The sequence below is a fragment of the Tiliqua scincoides genome, chromosome 2 (assembly GCF_035046505.1).
Source record: "Tiliqua scincoides isolate rTilSci1 chromosome 2, rTilSci1.hap2, whole genome shotgun sequence".
Lineage (NCBI taxonomy): Eukaryota > Metazoa > Chordata > Lepidosauria > Squamata > Scincidae > Tiliqua > Tiliqua scincoides.
In genome coordinates, this window is record NC_089822.1 from 22,581,243 (window position 1) to 22,602,517 (window position 21,275).

At 41.9% G+C, this 21,275-nt stretch overlaps 1 protein-coding gene across 2 annotated transcripts in view; it reads right to left on the reverse strand.

Moving 5' to 3' along the window:
* Positions 1–21,275, reverse strand: part of PLPP1 (phospholipid phosphatase 1) — a 100,593-nt gene that overhangs the window by 54,764 nt on the left and 24,554 nt on the right. Inside the window, exon 2 of one of the 2 annotated variants that reach the window (XM_066614564.1) lies at positions 2,913–3,064. In XM_066614564.1, coding sequence (XP_066470661.1) covers positions 2,913–3,064 — 152 coding nt within the window. Of the gene's footprint in view, positions 1–2,912; positions 3,065–20,252; positions 20,408–21,275 lie in introns of both variants that reach the window. The other variant, XM_066614563.1, reaches the window with a different exon arrangement.

The window sequence follows — 21,275 nt, forward strand, 5'->3', positions numbered from 1 at the left end:
CCTTCAAAAATATCCAACATGCCCATCTTTTGCCAATACCATATACTGTTTTATTAACTAAAACTAAACCATGGGGGTAAAAATAACTGGCATCCATAAGGCTGCACTAAAGCTTTACAGTCCTCCTCTTGCCTACCCTGTCCATCTCATCCCCAAGACGACCAGAGAGAACCAACAAGCTCTGGAAAGCTCTGGCTTTTTATGTTGGCTCTTATTCAGAGTAAGAGGTTGCACTGAACTTCTGTAACATATGCATGAAAAAGTGATTTCTGTTCATGTGGGGTGGGGGGCCCTTTTAATCCTAGCATTAATTATCAACAAGTCCGTGCAGTCCACCCAGTCCATATTTAGTTCAGGCACTGACAAAGTATTTAATCTAAACTGAGGTAGATTTCAGTCTCAGGTACTTGGTCAAACTTGTTGGCTTGCTTGGTTACCATGCTGAAAGTTTCAGACTGATAGCAACCTATCCCAATGTCAGGATCATATCCATTATCCTATGGCACAGAAACTGCTCAATCCATGTTTCTAGCAGGTTTAGGATGAGTGATAGAATCACTCCTTTAGCCACTACCAGCCTCTCTCAGTTGCTGAAAGCGTCATTCAGTGCTTTGACTCCTGCCAGACTATTTGTATCTTTGGTCTACATCAGGGGTACCCAAACCCTGGCCCGGGGGGCCAATTGCGGCCCTCAGGGGTTCCCAATCAGGCGCTCAGGCAGCCCCCAGTCTCCAATGAGCCTCTGGTCCTCCAGAGACTTCCTGGAGCCCGTACTGGCCCGATGACCTCTTACCTAAGCTATGGGATGAGGGCTCCCTCCATTGCTTGCTGTTTCACATCTGTGATGCAGCAGTGACAGAGAAGGAAAGGCTGCCCTTGCTTTGTGCAAGGCCTTTTATAGGCCTCGGGCTACTGCAAGACCTTCATTCATTCATATAATTTCCATCTCTAATAAATTCATTTATGTAAATTTATTCAAATTTGAAATGTAAATTTATTCTTTTTTTCCCCGGCCCCCCAATACAGTGTCAGAGAGATGATGTGGCCCTCCTGCCAAAATGTTTGGACACCCCTGGTCTACAAGGAGGTGTGGTTTAGCAGAAATTTGTAGATTTAAGGAAGCAAAAGGCATAGGCCAGGGACTCACATCTATCAGTTGTACATGCTGGTTTGTTCAAGGTAAGTGCCAGGATAGTGATACTTTTGTTGACATACATCATAAAGATGATATTGGTCAGTCTTAAATGAGCTGATATGCTAATTTGACATTTGAGTGTTTGCTAAATTGTTGCCTGGCTTCCAAACCCAGGCAACAGAAAGAGGTAACTGAAAAAATATTCCAGCAGTGCTACAGCTGCAACAGAATCTAACTTTTAATGATGCTGTGGGGTAGGCACCACGTGTGGTAAGGTCATTAAATCTACTGATGTTTTTGAGCTGAAGAAAAATGGCCAGCCCAGTCACTCAGACTTAACATTTGGTACAGAATCACTATGGGTTGCTACACATTTATAAGGAGAACTGGAAATGCCAATCTGGTTTCAGTCAATCAGCAGTGATGGATTCATCATCTCTGAAATACTTAGGATGTAGTATTCAGTAATATTCTATCTACTGGTTATCATAAATAAGTGTAACTATGTGGAGATATAGAAATCATGGAGTTCAGTATTATCAATACTCCAACAAATACACAACTATACATTTCTTGCCTAATGACTTAACAGTTCTATTGCTACTTACAGAACACCTGGAAGCAGCCTCCATAAGCTCCCAGCAATGCTTTGCCATGCAACAGAGAGCATCATGACCCACCGCACATCAGGTCACAACGCACAGTTTGGGAAATACTGAATCAGAGCACACAGATGCACAGACAAAAATTGGTTGTGTTTAGCTGATCTGACGCATCTTGCGGGCCACTGTGAGATACAGGAAGCTAGACTAGATGGGCCTTGGGTCTGATCCAGTAGGGCTTTTTTGTCAGAGGTTCAGTCTTTTTCTGTTAATCTGGATCCAGTTCAATTTAATGGGACACAGAAAGTGATGACAGAAGATTGAGAGCAATTCCCATGAGGTTTGAATTTATAGCCCCTATTTTTTCAACATACACAAAGCCACTGGGTGAGATCATACAGATATCAAGCTCCATGCCATTAATATATCTCTCCCTCCATTATCCTTTGCACCTAAGCCAAGGCCTGCAATTTCAAGGCTTACACATAGCCTGAACAAAGTTTAATATAATATAAGCAAGGGCAGAGTCAGCTTCAGGGATCATCAATAGGCGAGAGATACCTGCCCCTGGAAAGATATGCAATCTCCTGTGATCACAGACTTGGAACATTGGACTGCTCCTTTACCACTGAAATTCCAGGCTTCAGCACACACAGGGAGTTTTTCCAGCAGATGGGGAGTTGGCCAGAAGTCCATGGCCATTTAAAAAAGGTTGCCAAATGCAACGCTCAAATTAGAGGTGGTTGTTTTATTCTTCTTAATTATTCTTTAGATAGTTATAAGAGGGCCATGATATAGCTAAATTGGAGTGAATCAGGGTTGGGTGCTTGTGAATTTCATTAAATCTTACCTATTCTCCATAATTCAAATACTTAGTAAGACCTGCCTGAGCTTTTAGAATAGAGTATATATGCAAATAAATAAAAGCAATTACAAATACTGTGCTTCAATGTTTCAAGAATATGTGCAAACCTCTCCTAGTGCGATGTTACTATTAATCATCTCTAAATAAATAAAATGCTTACACCTACAGCAATTCCATTTTTATTGGTCAAATGTTACTTTCTTCCAAACCAGCAAGAATACTCCCCCCCTTTGACATCATGTTTACAAACAGCAAGATACAACAACTTCTAAAATGCAGTGTAATGGAGGAAAATGAGGTGTAAACTTACAACGATTATATCGAAAGGAATAATTATCCCCGCTAATAATTCATATGAAATGGTGTCAGCTTTGTTAGGGTACTGGATGGATTCATCATTACAGAACAGTCCTCGTTTGAAGGGAGTATGCCTCGCAGTCAGAATTGCAAAAGGCAAGCCAGCTAGCAAAAAGAATAAGATAATTATATTACATAGGATGTTTCGAAAAGCTATAACCCCAAGCACATTCCATCCAGAGCAAAGCAACAGCACGAAGGATACATGCAGAAAGTTTGAATGTTTTAGGTTCTTTTCAATACATGTTTAGAGGCTCCCAACTGAGTAAGATTCACAGGAGTGAACGGGGGGGGGGGGGACGACACAGACTTTTCAGCAACTCTATTTACCCACATGAATGTGCTTAAGTGCACATTCAGTTTGCAAAAACTAAATACTCGAAATGATTTTACGGCCACTCCAGTGTCCTTTATTTCTTTACCCTTAAAGCAAGTCAGATTAGTATTGTCTGTTCTACAACGTCTGTTATCAATACTTGTGATACCATTTCACAAAATCACAAGTGCACTATCAAAGGAGGACGTAAGATAGGAAGGGAAAAGCAGGGAAAGCGCATACAGGAACCTAGGAAAAACTTGGTCGCTGCTTGTTTTGTAAACTAGTTACCACATTTACCAACTTTTCTTTCGTACATTTCCTTTTACAAGTAGATCTTGTATAAAACTATATATTCATTGCAATTTTAACATTAAATAGAAAATATCCCTCAATGAATGTAACAAGCAGGATTTATAAGTCTGAACGAACCTGCATTTTTGTCACATTTAGTTGAGGCTCAAAACCTATCTGACAAGAGTTGGGGACTATACGCAGATAAGTGGATTGAAGTTATATCCAGACACTACCAGAAAACTATGAATAAGGAGCCAGATAAATGTCTGTTTGAGGTTTAGCTCCACTTTGATCATTCAGTCTCTCAGCCTTGGAATGTTCATGTCTTCATAACTGCCTATTGGACCCAAGACTGTAGAAAGAATCAAAAGCAGTTTTTCCACCAGCTCCATTGATGAAGACCCACAGGGCAGTTTTAATTTGGCATGCACACCCACCCAGTCATTTCCATACATCATACCTACAATGTATTTCTCAAAATGATGCCAAGGTCACAAGGGGTGAAAAATTCCAAACTTAGTAATACAGTAGACAAAAAAGATGCAGATGGCAAAAATAGACAGAAGTAAACCAGAAAAAGCTCAAGACAGTGGAATGCTTTCCCACCAGAGGTGAGTCAGTAATTTCTAAAAATTATTTAAAAGGGTACAAATCCTAGCAATGTTCTGCTCCAACTCCAAAAAAGTGAAAGCCTGCTTGCTGTCATCCTTAAAAGCTTGTTTTTAAAATGTTCAGGAAAACAAATGGTTGTAAACAAGCTTACACATCACCCATTTGCCTCACCACAATTACAGAATATGCCCATCATGACACCTATATCAAAATTTTCTGTTGGTTTAGTCTTAATTGGGAAATGGGGTGTGTTCCATAATTAAGAGTTCAGCTGAACCGCCCATGAAACTATCAAGCATAAAATCCAGGATGTTAATCTCTGTCCTCCCAGAAAGGCTGGAAGGCATGGTGCCTACTCAACATTTTTTTAAACATTTTAATAAAGAGGAAAAATGTTGGGGCACAAAATGAATTTCAGAGCTGCCAACCACAAAGTACTAGCATCCAGGGATTTCTAACATAAGACATTAGAACAATATTAAGTTTCCTGTTCGCTACCACCACTACAGCTGATAAAAGACAGACCTGAAACTTAGAAACAAACGAAAGATCTAAACACACTATATTCCAAAAATATGTGCTGAAGAAAACTAAACATTTCCACTTATATTTATGTTTTTTAAATAGAACTTGGGTCCCAGTTTCAATCCCTGGTATCTCCAGGAAGGAATGTGAAAGTCTGTCTGAAGTACTGGAGAGCTACTATTAGTCAGAGCAGACAAATGACCTAGAACAGTGTTTCTCAAACTGTGGGTCGGGTTTCAGGTGGGTCCCCATTCATTTCAATATTTTGTTTTTAATATGTTGGACTTGATGCTCCCATGGTATGTGACTGCATTTGGGGAAATGTTACAGACCTGTACTTTTAACAAGCTACTATGTATATGCTTTTAACAACAATAGTAAATGAACTTGCTCCTGGATAAGTGTGGGTAGGATTGCAGCCTAGGATTGTTAAAAAAATCTCCTGCTTGATGATGTCACTTCCGGTCATGACATCACTTCTGCTGGGCCCTGACAAATTCTCATGCTAAAAAGTGGGTCCTGGTGCTAAATGTGTGAGAACCACTGACCTAGAAAGACCAATGATCTGATTCAATACGACAGCTTTTGATGTTAGGACATTAAAAAAAATTTATTCTACAAGAGCAGGGTAGGTCCAGGTTAGTAGAAGCAAAGCATCACAATAAAAGTCAGCCAAGCAGGCAGAGACATTCTAACCCAGCAGTTCTCAAGTCATGGGTCACAACCTGATTTTTGGTGAGTCATGGGTCCTGTGCTACCTGAAGGCCACAACACATTCTGGGCCACATCACAACCCAGAATGCCTTGTGGATTCTGGGTGGCAAGGCACATGACCTGCTTCTTTGGCTGCATCACACCCCAAAATTCCTTATAACCTTGCATTCTGGAACGTGACCCGGAAGCTACAAGGAATTCTGTGGTGCAACATGACCACTACAGCTGACAAAGTGGGTTGCAGCATTAAAATGTTTGAGAACTACTGTCCTAATCTGTTTCCTATCATTCACATACCACGACACCTTCAGCTTAGAAATCAACACCCTCTGTCCAAAGCTTTCAAAACTGTTCAACAATTCTAAAGATTATAAGTTAGCTTTAGAAACTCAATATGCTCAAGAAGCTAGCTCCGTGTTAGTGCCAGACTTCGTTCTGCATGAGGTATACATAGTCTTGGCAATGGGTAAGCCTCATTAATATAAACAGTAGCTCAGCATGTTGACATTAGAAAGCTTTCTAGTTCAAGAATCCCATGGTTTTCTTCTGCTTTTTATCTTAATCTCATACAGCAATTTGGACAATTTTTCCACTTCAAGTACTTTTATGCCATGTAAACAAACCTAATTTGTTCCCTAATTTCTCAAAGGAAATTGACAAAAATTTTTATCAATCTTTGAAAGATGAAAGGTTGGACATTTCCAAATCTCACCTACAACCGAAGGTACACTTTGGTACAGGTCCCTTGGAAACTGTTAGTCTCAGCAGCCAAGAACCTGAGAGTGAGCCAATTCAAAGGATACTTTAAGAACTGGCTTTTGAGTTGACCGTGCACACCCTGGTCCTCCTTCCAGTATACCTTTCAACTGTCCCAGGGGTGGGGGGGGGGACAGAAAAATACCTCCCCAACAAGATAAGATAAAGGGAGAAAGTGCACTAGAAGAAGGGGGCGGCAGCAAAGGAATTCACAATTCCACTCATTATACAAAGAGCAGCTGGCTCTTAAAGCATTTTCTGGAACAATCTGTGGTTACCAGGAAACTAAGAGGATGGGTAGAATTAATTCAATCAGCTAAGACAGAATTTCATCGTTAACCTCACCAGCTATGTCCCAGGAAGATCTAATTAAAAAATTAGAGATTCTTAGCTGCAAGCACTGTTTTTCTTCTTCCTCCCCATCCTAGTTCATATAAATAGGTACTGTATATCCAAGTGCATGGTCAATATCTACAAGATCCAATACAAGATGATAACAACTTTCTGTCAGGTCACATTTGTTATCTAGGTTATACAGTACTCTCTTAAATCATACAGGGTAATTTTCTAGCAAGGTTTTCTGAAAATGGCTATTTCCATATTCTTCCAAGCCTTCGTCAGTCATTTCTCAAGGTGCTAAGCTATCTTTCTAATGTTTCCTATAAATTGGAAGTTCTCTCCTCTGTAAAGACACCCAGAACAACATTATGATAATCTTGCAATACAGAGCATTTACATAATTTTTAAGAAATAATCAGCTCCACTGGTTAAATCAGCAAACAATATTTTGCAGATATAACTTTTGGCCTACCCTCCAATTTAGCCAAATAACTATTATTTTAAGCCTTAAAGATCAATAACTATTTAACAAGATCATTTTTTCTTGGATGCACTGATTTTTCCGAAGTCCAATAGTTTATGAGACAAATGATTATTCCTTTCCGCATTATTCAAAAAGGTTTATTATTTGGAGATATAGGAACAGCACAAACTTCTTAACAGCAGCAATACAATTGCAGCAAAAGATTTAAATACATTAATGTTGACCAGATCTTTACAGGCTGAGCCTACTTATCCACAGTTTTTCTATCACCTGCAGAACCGTAATGAGCCAGAGTCAGCCCAACCTGAACCCTCCACCCAGAGGCTTCCCCAGCCCTTAGAATGCCTTTTAAAGGAATAAAATCATCACTTTCGATTTTCCTCCGAAAACTGGAAGTAGTTTTTTTTGCTGCTAGAAGGCATTCTGAAGCCTGCAGAGCCAAGGGCGGGCACGTGCGGCCTCTGCAGGCTTCAGAAAGTCCTCCAGAGGCAACCAGACCACAGCAACTGACACACCGGATGTATTTCCAACATCTAATATGGGAAAATGGGGTGGTGCAAAACACAACATAATATAATCAGGTAATGTGATGGATTAAATTTAGACATCAGAAGGCTACCAAATGCTGTTTGTACACGCCTAGTATCACGCCGATTAATGCAGTAATTGAATTAATTTGGTAAACGTGCTTAAAGGTAATTAAAACATAAAAACAACAACAACAAAAGTATTTATATACCGCTTTTCAACAAAAAGTTCACAAAGCGGTTTACAGAGAAAATCAAATATCTAATGGCTATGCTTAAGTCTGTTTGCATAAATCTTTCCTGACAAAAGAATTTCTTAATTAGGAATTTGAAACTAACAGTCTTATCGACTGCATTCTGCTCTTCCTCCAAAGAGTTCACAATTGTAATGTAGCGCACAAACAATCCTATGACGCGTGTTTGACTGATATTGACTGGTCAAAGGAACTCAGTAGGCTGCGTAGGAGTTGAAACCTAGGTGTACCATATCCAACCCAATGTTAATGACTGAACCACAATGGTTACCTGGAAGATTCTTAACCTTGTTTATCAACACCATTGCCTCAATGAGATGTAGACTTCAAGACTGTATGTTTAGCCTTTTAACAAGAAAAGAATTTCACCAATTTTGTCTAAGTTCTATTTACAATAACATTTCAAATGTCAGAGGTAAATCAAGGTTTGTCAGCAAAAGGTATACACCTAAATAGGCAACCAATATCTCAGGCGTCCCAGAGGATAGTCTGAGGGCACAGGATACAGTCAACTGCTGAAGCCAAGATGGTCTAGATCTGGTCAGGCAGTGCCTGGTTAGGTGACTGCCAGGGAATCCTGTACATGGTTTACAAATCCTTTATTTAGGTGTACACCTAAATAAGCAACAAACTTTGCCTATTTAGGTGTATACCTAGAAATGTAATATGTGAAGTTGCCCTAACCATATATAGTAATTTAAAGTTGAGAATTTAGATTTATAAACAGTAGGGAACCAAACGGACACTACTAAGACAAATCAGTAATATGACTGACTAGGAATCCAAACTATTTATCACCTGCATCACACTGGCAAGAAAAGAAAAAGGAAGTGTTAGGAGCAGAAAACACAGAAGTAGAAATCTGTTTAAATAATATGCATGCTACCAAGTCATGCTGAAAGGACCCATGTGCTATCTGCATCCTTATTTTACCACTCCCATGAAACCTGCTTCCACTCCTGCAAAACCTGTTCCTTTTTCCACCTGAACTCATGTTTACACCCTGGGACAGCCCTGAAATGGGCTCTAAATGTACTGTCCAAAAAGTTTGTACAAGTCTGGCCTGTCATGTGCACATTCAGTTTTTTTGTGAGAGACCATAAAATAAATTAGGCTTTAGAACATAATAAACTTCTATTACTTTAGAAAGAGTGAAAAGAACTAGAATTAAACAAGAGAATGGGGGGCAGAGAAGTCAACCAGTGCCCTAACACAGCTTGAGTGGCCAATCTGACACAGAGGTGTCACTAACAGCAGGAGCTTAAAGCAGGGCTGGAAAGGAGCTTGACTACCTGTGGCTTGCCTCTCTTGTGACACGGCAGCCTCCTTCCCAGTTCAGCAGACCCAATGTAAAAGTGAACCCAAAAGGATGAATTGATAGAACACTACTGTCTCCAACATGGCAAGCCACATATATCTTCCACTGCAGCTTGTCAGCACACCAACAGGACCACTTTTAGGTTTCCTGAACCCTAACCTCTGCTTATGCCTCACTCCTAGTTTCTAGCACCCCCTCCATTCCTCACTGTTCCCCAGTCCCACCAACAGTCATTTCTGAAGCAAACACAATGATGAGAAAATGCAGCACTCTTTGATTTTGCAGACAAAAGCGCTGCATCAAGCAATCCCCCAAACTGCCTGACTAGCACAGCACAAATAAATTCCTCTCACGATCTACCACAGATACACAGGCATAAGTCGACCTCACAGATAAGTTGAGGGCAGGTTTTGAGCCACAAATCATTGAATTTTCTATGACCCTTGGATAAGTCAGGGGTTAAACTTAGGGGGGTGTCTGACTCAGTGGCATGCAAAGGTCATTTGGCACTCGGGGCCCATAAATTTTTGGCACGTCCCATACAATGAAATAAAAATTAAAGAATATATTCTACAATTAATTCAAATTATTAAGAAGCACTAATGCACTATCAATCTCTTGCTGTGAAATTCAGCATGCTCTGACCTCACAATTTAGTCCAGTTATCTCCACTTTTGACTATTGAAAGAGGGTGAGGTGAAGGAAGACCACTGGAAATAAGGCAAGAATTAGCAGCCATCAAAGCACCTATTCCACCTAAAGGAATTATTCTCTCTCCTGACCCTTTCAAAATTTAATGTATTACTAGTAAAGATCAAGAAAATACTCAGAGATAATTTCTCAAGCATAAGATTATTCCCCCCCCCCAGTGGTTAATGTAACATCAAAAGCCTCTAGGAACACATATACAAGAATTTAATTTAAAATATCCATATTATAACAAACAACAGACAATAAGCAAGGCTGCAAGAACACAAGTAATAAAAAGCCGAAGTGTTAAGTATAGCAAAGCAAGCCAATAACATTATTCACACACAACCCCAAGTGGGGGGTGGGGACCTCAGGGATGGCAAATAATCCCTTCCTTCTCCCCCAGGAGGGTTTCAGTGGCTCCTGCATGGGCACAGAACATTGCAATGGGATCTCAGAGACAGCTAAACTTTGCTGCATAAATGCCTGATTAAGAACATAAGAACAGCCCCACTAGATCAGGCCATAGGTCCATCTAGTCCAGCTTCCTGTATCTCACAGCGGCCCACCAAATGCCCCAAGGAGCACACCAGATAACAAGAGACCTGCATCCTGGTGCCCTCCCTTGCATCTGGCATTCTGACATAGCCCATTTCTAAAATCAGGAGGTTGTACATACACATCATGGCTTGTAACCTGTGATGGATTTTTCCTCCAGTAACTTGTCCAATCTCCTTTTAAAGGCATCCAGGCCAGATGCCATCACCACATCCTATGGCAAGGAGTTCCACAGACCAACAACACGCTGAGTAAAGAAATATTTTCTTTTGCCTGTCCTAACCCTCCCAACACTCAATTTGAGTGGATGTTCCCTGGTCCTGGTGTTATGTGAGAGTGTAAAGAGCATTTCTCTATCCACTTTATCCTTCCCATGCATAATTTTGTATGTCTCAATCATGTCCCCCCTCAGGCGTCTCTTTTCTAGGCTGAAGAGGCCCAAATGCCATAGTCTTTCCTCATAAGGAAGGTGCCCCAGCCCAGGAATCATCTTAGTTGCCCTCTTTTGCACCTTTTCCATTTCCACTATATCCTTTTTGAGATGCGGTGATCAGAACTGGACACAATACTCCAGGTGTGGTCTTACCATCGATTTGTACAATGGCATTATAATATTAGCTGTTTTGTTCTCAATACCTTTTCTAATGATCCCAAGAATAGATTTGGCCTTCTTTACTGCCGCCACACACTAGGTCGACACTTTCATCAACTTGTCCACCACCACCCCAAGATCTCTCTCCTGATCTGTCACAGACAGCTCAGAACCCATTAGCCTATATTTGAAGTTTTGATTTTTTGCCCCAATGTGCATGACTTTACACTTACTTACACTGAAATGCATCTGCCATTTTGCTGCCCATTCTGCCAGTTTGGAGCTCCTCACAATTACTTCTGGTCTTCACCACTTGGAAAAGTTTGATGTTGTCTGCAAACTTAGCCACCTCACTGCTCAACCCTGTCTCCAGGTCATTTATGAACAGGATGAAGAGGATGAAGAGCACGGGTACCAGGACAGATCCTTGGGGCACACAGCTTTTCACCTCTCTCCATTGTGAAAATTGCCCATTGACACCCACTCTCTGTTTCCTGGTCTTCAACCAGGTCTCAATCCAGGAGAGGATATGCCCTCTAATTCCCTGACTGTGGAGATTTTTCAGTAGCCTTTGGTGAGGGACCGTGTCAAACGCCTTCTGAAAGTCCAGATATATAATGTCCACGGATTCTCCCGCATCTATATGCCCAATTGCCTGGGGATACTGCAGAAGCAAGCACGCTCTCCTAAAAGTTTACCACATAAGTAGCAGTTGCAAGTGCTTCATAGGTCCTGCTAGCATGCAGCTTAGATCTCTGGCTAAAATACCTGTTGCTGTAGAATAATTCTACTTTAAAATTCTACTCTGCTTTTCCTGTGTTTTTCATCTTTGCAAGGTCTCCTGGACTCTTCCACACACAGGAAGATTGCTTCTCTCTCTCTCTCTCTCTCTCTCACACACAGATGCTCCCCCCCACATAGACAAATGCAGGGACTTTTCTCCTCCAGTCCAATATCATTGGTGAGGATAGGGGAAAATGGGGTTAACAAGGAGGTTTGCAAAAAGCTTTGCAAGGGAGAAATTGAAGTGCGACTGTATACAGTAAGGGGGGGAGGTAGAGAGGAAAACCAGAAGAGGGAATAGACTGGGAGCCCAATCCTAGGCATGCCTATTCAGAAGCAAGTCCCTTAATAGTCCATGGGGCTTACTCCCATGAAAGTGAGGATAGGATTGTAGCCTTAACTATTTTAAGTGCACTCTCTCCTCTCTGCCCCCACCTCTTCCTCCACATCTGTTGTGAATGATTATGGGGAGAGGGGTTAGCAAGCCTCAGCTTTGCAACAGAGAGTTTAAAGTTTGGATTCAATAAGGGGGGGGCAGAAACAAGAAGGAAAGAGGAGATGGACTTAACCCTTTCAATGGCTTGAGAAACAAAGGTACAGCCTTCTGCAGGCTGCCTCTCTCTCTCTCTTCTATTTTTGTAAAAAGATCACTCTCCCCCCTTCCCCCACCCTGTCCAGCTTCATCTGTGGGGAGATAGGAAGGGGGTTAGCAAGTTGGGCTTTCCAATGAAGTGCTTGAAGTTTATATACAGTGGGGAAGGGGGGAACAAGAAGGAAAAAGGAGATGGACTCAGCTGTTTCAAATGACTGCTTCTCCCTTGCTCACAGCTCCCTCTCTCACACCCCCTCCCACACATGCACACACAGCTCATTGTCTCCTGCACGTCCTGCTGTCTTGGGTGACGCTCCAGGATGCCTCCGTGGGTGCTGGTGCTGAGCGAGGGGGGCAGCCGATGGCTTCGGTGGCAGATGCCCCTGTCCTGTGCTGCCCTGCCCAGCGCATTGAGCTCCTGCAGCTGGGCAACAGCCTGGAGGAGCACGTGGAGCGCTCAGCAGCAGCAGCCTGCACAACACCTCCTCTCAGCGTCCCTCCTTCCCTCCCACAATAGAGAGTGGCTGGCTGGCTCACTCGCTTCTCCCCCCTCCCCACCCTCGCTGCTTGCCTGCCCCGGAGATAAGGCGGGGCAATGATTCAGGCTTCCTTTCTGGGAAGAAATTTTACGCGACGAGTATCTACAGTACTTCTTGGAAATATATATATATATATTCTCTCTAAACAAACAGGACTTCCAAGATGAACAATGCCTTTTGCTGAGAAATTGAAACACTTCCTCTCTCGACAAAAGCACTTGCTAAAAAGAACACAAGAAGAGCCCCACTGGATCAGGCTAAAGGCCCATCGAGTCCAGCTTCCGGTATGTCAGTGTGGCCCACCAAATGCTACAGGGAGCACACAAGGTAACGAGATAACCTGTATCCTGGTGCCCATCCCTGCATCTGGCATTCTAAAGTAGCCTATGTCTAAAATCAGAAGCTTGCACATACCTATCATGACTTGTAACCTGTGATGGCCTTTTCCTCACCTGCATCTGGCATTGAGAAACAGCCTACTTCTAAATTCAGGAGGCTGCACATACACATCATGGCTTGTAACCTGTGATCAACTTATCTTCCAAACTTTTGTCCAATCCCCTCTTAAAGGCACCTGGGCAAGATGCCATCACTACTACTTATGGCAAGGAGTTCCACAACTAATTACAAGCTGGGTAAATAAATATTTTCTTTTGTCTGTCCTAACTCTCCCAACACTTAATTTTAGTGAACATACCCTAGTTCTAGTGTTATGTGAGAGGGAAATGATTATCTCTCTATCCACTCCCTGCATAATTTTGTATGTCTCAATCATGTCCCTGCCAGGCACCTCTTTTCCAGATTGAAGAGCCCCAAATGCTGTAGTCTTTCCTTGTAAGGGAGGTACGCCAGCCTAGTAATCATTTTGGTTGCTCTCTTTTGCACCTTTTACATTTCCACTATATTTTTTGAAATGTGGCAACCCCTCAAAAAGAGGGGTGCTTCATGTGGTTACAGTTTACTTCTGCTGCAGTCACTAAGGAAAACAATTCCCAGTGCTGTGGGGGAACACAGTTCACTCCTTTTCTAAACAAGAGCTGGGATAAATGGATTACACTGAAACAACTTGAAAGGAGGTATTTACACCACAGCTTGATAAACAGAGTGTTAACCACTTCTTCTCTGGTCAAGTCAGTGAAGAGGGTAGAAATCACACTCTGTATAGCACTGTGAGGCAAGTAAACTTAATTTATCCCCTCTTAGGGTGCCCTCCCCTTGCCACATCAGGGAGACTCATTTCATGGTAATTTATGAAATGCCTCTGCACCCACTTTTGCTCAGCCTAACTTGGTACCTGCTTTCCAGCCTACCTGCCCAGTTTTACATAGTGAGAAACCTTCCTTACAAAAAGTAATAAAAATACAAAAGCAACAGTCAAACCTAAGTTTTGCAGGATGATGATTTCCATACCAAATACCAATTTATTTACCTATGTAGTGAAATTGCAAAATAAAACAGTTCAACAGGGACATCCAAACCATCCCAAAAAGCCAGGACAGTATCTGCAATGTTTTCCATACACAGGTATGCACCACATCACAACCCACTGTGGTACACACAAATTTAGCACACGGCACTGAGACTAATAATGCAGAAAGAGGCATTATACTTACTGAAGAGCAAAACTTTAACCTGTTTATAAAGAACACATCTAATAATCAACAGTCTGGGAGGGACCAAACACCCCTTTCTCAAAAAATAAAACAATCTAGCACTGTTTCCCACCCCCACTAATTTTTTATTTTAATAATTTGGGGGACACACAAGCGTGGCATTTGTCCAATTTTCCCTATCATCTTTGCAGCCACGCTTCATCTGTCACCAAGGGTATTGCCTCCTCACGCGCATCTCTCTTGCACCAGCCAGCTAACTCCTGCTGTTAGTGGCATGGCAAGGGAGCAGTAAAGCAGAAGGGCCGCCTCCCCCACTTTGCCATTCTGCTCTTTTTCCACACTAGGAGGCAGGTTCTCTTATTTGGGAAGGATGCAGTATCAAAAGGGTGTGCAGCAGCAGTCCCACAAACATGCTAGGAAATGGGAGGGCAAGGGGCTGGGATTCATTCTGCTGCTCATTCTTCCAAGTGTCACCTGACCACCTGACCTGGCCTAAAACTTAAAGGTTTAAAGTAAACCTTTCTAGTTTATCACCATCAAGTATTCAAGACAGGTTGCACTTGCAAATGGTCACACCATCAAAATGTGAAACAATGAAAAGACAAGCCACAACCATTGGCTCAGCAAGACAGGTGCCAATTTCGGGGATTAAAACAGGAAAACAAATTTTTGTATTATGATCTGCACCCCCTTCCTATGGCAGCCAGGATTTTGGTTTGTCTGTTTTACCAAAAGAACACATAGGTGTAATCCTATTCCTTATTGAATAAAGTGGTATAAACACCTGAGCACCGAACTGTGCTGCAAGTCCCAACACTTAAAAGGCAACATAGCTGGTCATTTCCTTGAAAAACCATACAAACACTCTATTCAGGTCACTACACAAAAATCTTTATACATTGACACCACCTATATTGGGGGGGGCAAACTGTTGCTGCCACTGGCTGACCTGGGGGGGCAAACGGGGCAAATGCCTCAAGTGTCGACTCTCCAGGGGCGCCACCCCAAGCCTCACCCCCCCACCGGAGGAGGAGTGCCGAGGAGCGCTGTGGAGAGGCAGCTTGCTGCCAACTGAGCCGCCCGCCTCCCCTTCTCCTTTATAGGAGGATAGGAGACAGGTGCCCTAGAGAGGCACTGACGTTGCTTCCCGCTGCTTCCCAGGAGCGCTCCTGGGCACCCCTGCTCCACTTCTGAGGGCATCCGTCAGAGGTGGAGGGGAAGTGGTGCGCGCCTCCTCCTCTGGGCTCCAACGGAGCCTTCCATGCTGCTTGTAAGCAGCGCGGAAGTCTCCTTTGCAGCGGTCTTGGGCTGCTGGAAGCCCGCCTGTCTGGAGTACCGCTTCCAGAGCCCCAGACTGCTCCAGAGGAGACCTCCATGCCGTTTACAAGCGGCGCGGAACGCTCCGCTGGAGTGCCCCTCCTCTGCCTCTGAAGGGCATCCCTCAGAGGCAGAGGAGGAGCACCCACCCCCTCTGATCTCAGAGGAGATGTGTGCCGCTTCCCAGGCCCCCACGAAGCCGTGCCGCTTACAAGCGGCGCAGAGGTCTCCAATGGAGTGGTTTGGGGCCACTGGAAGCAGCCCCAGACCGCTGCAATGGAGACCTCTGCGCCGCTTGTAAGCGGCACATAAGACTCCGTGGGGGCCTCGGCTACCTGCTCCGATCCCCCTTGTTTTCAAAGAGGGAACAAAGGAGGTAGTTGCGTATAAGTAATTGTGTTGTAGTCATCACTGCAATTACTTCCGGGTCAGTGGGGGGGGCAGAGAAGAGGGTAGGGGGAGAAACGGTGCACAGCAGAGACAAGGCTGGCTGGGAGGCTGGGAAGGCTGGCTAGAAGGTGCAGAGACAAGGCTGACTGGGAGAAGCTAGAAGGTATGCAGCGCTTTCCTCCACTTGGGAAGGAGGGAGCCCAGCCTGCTCTTAGTGGGGGAGGGGTGTCCAAATGCCCCAGACTGCATTCCTCCATCTTGCCTGGGGGGAACAGGGGTGGCATCTGTAAGTTGGGGTGTATGTGTGTGAGCAGCTCCCATCTACTTTGGGGGTGAGTTGTAATCTTGCTCTGTGTGGTTGCAATCCTAGTCACACTTTCCTGGGAGTAAGACCCATTGACTCAAATGGGACTTACTTCTGAGTAGACCTACATAGGCTTGGCATCTGTGTCAGCTTAACCAAGGATCTTCACCTTTCTCTTTTTCCTCCCCCTTCAAAAAAGAAAAAAATCCACTCTTGATGGCTTTGTCTCCAAAAATTGATTAAAAAATAAAAATACCCATTCCTTTTCAGCCCCTTTTTCCTCCTGCCTCCTTTGGGGGGGGGGGGGGATACTTCCCATGTTGGCTGCTATTGTAAGACAAAAGGTACAAGCCTAGCTAGGTCTACTCAGAAGTAAGTCCTACTGTGTGTAATGGGACTTACTCCCAGGAAAGTGAGGTTAGGATTGCTGTCAAACAGTCTCTGGGTCTCAGTTTGCAATTAGCAGATACACACAAAACAAAGTCTTCTCCTCCTCCAGCAAATTCATCACTTTCCAAAACTCTCCCCACCAAATGGTGTTGTAATGGGGAGCTGTGGCCAATGGCCATAAGGATCAGGGGAGCTGCGGGCCAGAAAAGTTCGAGAATCACTGTCTTAACTAGATGTTATATGGACTATCTGGAACCATTGTTCTCTCAATGGAACAAAGTAGTATATATATTTATAAATAGACACAAATATCTTCATTGAAGGAGACAGAATGTAAGAGCCCAACATTTCTTCTCTCAGTATTACTTTCTACTATATAAATGTGTCCTAACTCCTTTAAATAAATCTTCTCATAATCCCTGTGTTCAAGATGTGTTCTGAAACACTAAGAAAGTTAGATTCTTAACAGAATATATATCCTGAAATCCCTATTTCTTGCCTTTGTTCAGCAATTGCAAGTAAGCTGCTCTGAGCTGCCTTTTGAATGGAAATGAGGGATTTAAGTAAAAAACATTAATTGGGATGCACTGTTGAAAATTTTCTGTTTTCATTTTCTTACTTTCCAGTTTTAAGCATGGCAAAAGAAATTGTTGTACATGAAATACTGCTTTAGGTTACTTTAATTATAACTTAAAGGCAAGCAACTTTCTTCATACAGTCATTAGAAAGCAAAATGACATTCCAGCATTCAAACAGCTCTTGGCTGAAGTAACTATTTGGACATTAAGTGTCAGCAGCATGTACAAGCTTAAGCATCCAGATTATTTGCTTTTACAGAGATCTGGAGTATTAACACTGTAATGTAAAGTGTAAAGTAAAAAGCAAACATATGAGCACTATTGACTTTGGGCAATATAAACGAACAGCAAAAATATTACTTCCAAAAAGTTACTCTTACAAATCAGTATAATCTTTGCTGTTAAGATTACAACTACTCCATGCATTTCAGTGAACATTTCAATTTTCCTTTAACAACGAGACTGCACTACTGCATGTGATGCAGTATTTCCAAAGGCCTTTTAACTATCGATTTTTTAAAATGTGGACCAGTACTTTGGTGATAAAGGGCTACACTTAACTGAGATGCAGATCTCTCATTTTAGGAACACCACAAAAGAAGCAGCCTTACTAAAAATCCTAAAACTGCAATTTTTGGGGCTCTATAAATCAAACAAATCCTATGCACACACCCAAATAAGCATAAGCTCAGTGAATTCAGCAGGACTTGTATCCAAACAAGTATGCAAAAGGATCATGTGATTAATCCTACATATGCATTTAAAAGTATTGCTAAAGCTCTCAAATGTTTATTTTAATTTTACCTGCAGTATATAGGCAAACCTAATTTTGAGCTTTTTCAGTGCAGGCACATGTCTACTTAGGTCTTTGAGCAGCAAACCTATTTTTCTAACCTCAACCTACCCATTCTTTCACCAGCAGCTCTTCCTATGCCAAAATGAGAGTTCTTGATTACTATAATATGCAAATCAATCATATTTCCACCTCTTTTTAAACACAGAAATGAAAGCATATCACTTTAAAAAAAGAGTTCAATACTTGCATTTCAAACTCACTAATTACAAACATGGCCATACTTAAATATGTTTAATTGTAACTACAGAACCAGAAATTCTTTCCATTCAGTACTACTTTTAACCAAACTGCAATAATGCTTATTTCCTATGTTTTCATAAGAATTCTGTCCATTTCAATCTTCTATAAAAGGTCTTTGTCTATTAAAGCTGCCTTTACATTTTTTCTCACAGTATCTTAAAATACAGGAGTTTATAGCAAGTGCTCACTTAAAGTTGTCTATAGGCTCTTGGAAACTGCAACTTTAAGCAAAGCAACATAACAAAAACAATTTTATCCTAGGCTAATTGATATACATATACAAGAGTTATGTTGCCACAGCATATTTCTGATTTAAAAAATTCACCAAACTTCTAAATAAAAACCAAAACGCTTCTAATATTAAACACTGAAATAAATATGAGCTTTCTGTGCTGGAGACTTGGAGAGAATATGAAAACTCCACACAGATGCAGGAGTTGATTTTTTTTCTCAACAACTTTATAACAAAACAACTTTTAAGCGAAATGACTTAAAGTGAGGACTTGATGTACACTGAAACTATACCATGCGGCTTTTCCCACTGATTCATAGCAGGCTAATGTCCTTGCTTCCAATTTTGTTCCTACTCATGACTGCACAGGCATCACCACCTCTTCCTTCTTGCCTAACCCCAACCATCCCATGCCACACACTTCAAGAAATGTGACATGAATGAGTGACAACTCATGTGACAACCTTTCCTCTTTCCTTCTCATCTCATGTACCCAGTTGAGAGAGAAAAATTCAGGCTGATTATACCACTGTTCTATGTGTCCACCTAGCCCAGGAGCTGTTGCTTAATTATGACTTACAAGCCAGGATATTGGCTGGATCAAATCAAAGATCAAATCCTAGTTTGCAAACTACACTGGTTCACACAAACAGTAGTTGAGGTGGTAAAATGGTTTCTGGACTGTACACTTCAGACTACAAGGAGTGAGCTACATGATTGAATACTTCCTCAAGAAGTATCAAAAACTGGCAAATGAAGAACAGAAACACCTAGCTTTGTATTCACAGGAGGGTTTTTTGGGGGAGGCGGAGAACTGTCTTGTTTTGACAACTATTATTGAGAAGATGCCTAGCTACTGCCTCTTAGTTAAGTTTGTACAGCTATTTGCTTTTGCATTTACCATTGGTTAGACAAGTAATTCCCAGGTCAAATCAAATTATGCAAGCTATTCATTTTTTAATAATGAGTTAATGTGCTCCCTGTAGGCAATCTCATTATAAAGCAGTCTCTGAAGAGCTAAGACTTTATCACATGCTTGTGGCATTACAAAAGGTAACTCCAGTTCTATAATAACTACTTTATTTACAGTAGCTTCTAACATTAAAGAGGACATTATTCAATTATGACTAACCTATTCTCAATCGCAATTAACACTCTAGTTATATTTTCCTCTGATCTCTTTGTACATCTATTTATCTTGTAATAATTATAGTCTAACATGGATGGAATTATTTTCCATCAAATGCAAAGTTATCACCTGGAGATTTCTGTGAAACTCATGGCAAAAAAACTCAAAAGTTACTTCAGAGGCACATAAGTAATAATTTTAATATTTTTTACAATTTGGGGTTCTTCAAAATATTTAGACTGCTAAGGATGTTTAAGTCAATATTTCTCATTCAAAAACTTTATTACAATGATTAATTTTCACCACACACTTTCCCCCACACAGCGGCCTGGATATTTAGCTACTTACAGAGCAAATGGGCAAGGTGAACCCCACTGTGTAGAGGACAGTGGATGTGATGGTACTGGAATGGAACGGATACTTGATGCTGTCATCATTACAGAAAAAGCCTCTCTGAAACGGTTTTACTTTTGCCAAGTTTAGAACAGCAAGGGGTAAGCCAACTGTTGGGGGAAATCAAGAAAAAAAAATACAAAGTTAAATATATTTTACCAGCATGGAGGAAGCTAGTGAGCAACATGCAACACTGCAGAATTTTGACAAGTCAGAACAGGGTATTCAGTAACATGCAATATACACCAAAGTCCCACATAACCGTGTGTCCCTTTAATTAGCAGCAACCAGGCTTGCCGATAACCACAGAAATTAGAGTGGTGCAAAGTTCAGAGATCTTGAATATTATCCCAGATGATATTCTAGATAAGCAAGTTCTAAATTATATTTACCTGGCCTGTTCACGAGGGAAAGGGAGTAACACAAGCACAAGAATTTGAAACACGGATACAACATAAATAAGAACAGCCAGAATGACAAAGAATGTAGTACCTATTAATGAAAAGAGGTTCAAGAAGCTAGTCTGTCCAGTTTAGTTAAAGGAAGTATTGAGATAATTTCTTGAAAGCAATGTGGTGACCATTCATGAATTCATGAATTAGGAGCAGGTTTTGAACTGTGGAACAGCATCTCTTGAACTGCGGTGGAATCACCACTAGTTTAAAGAAAAAAAGATTCTAAAACTCACCAAAATTATGTTACCATTTCTATTCTGCTTTCCCACTTGAGGCTCACTGCAACAAGGAAGTGTTTCCTCCAGGAGTCCACAAACACTTGCCCACCTCCCTCCCCCTCATGAGCCTCAGTCTGTACCCCAAGCCTGTACCCTCAGTCTGTACCCAAGAAAAGGTGGTCCATGGAACGGATACATTGCAGACACAGGGGCATGACCGTAGTTATGAGGTATGTTCTAAGGAGCATATTCCACTTACACAGGACACTCATAGACTTCTTTTGCCTGCATTGCCCCATGTGAAC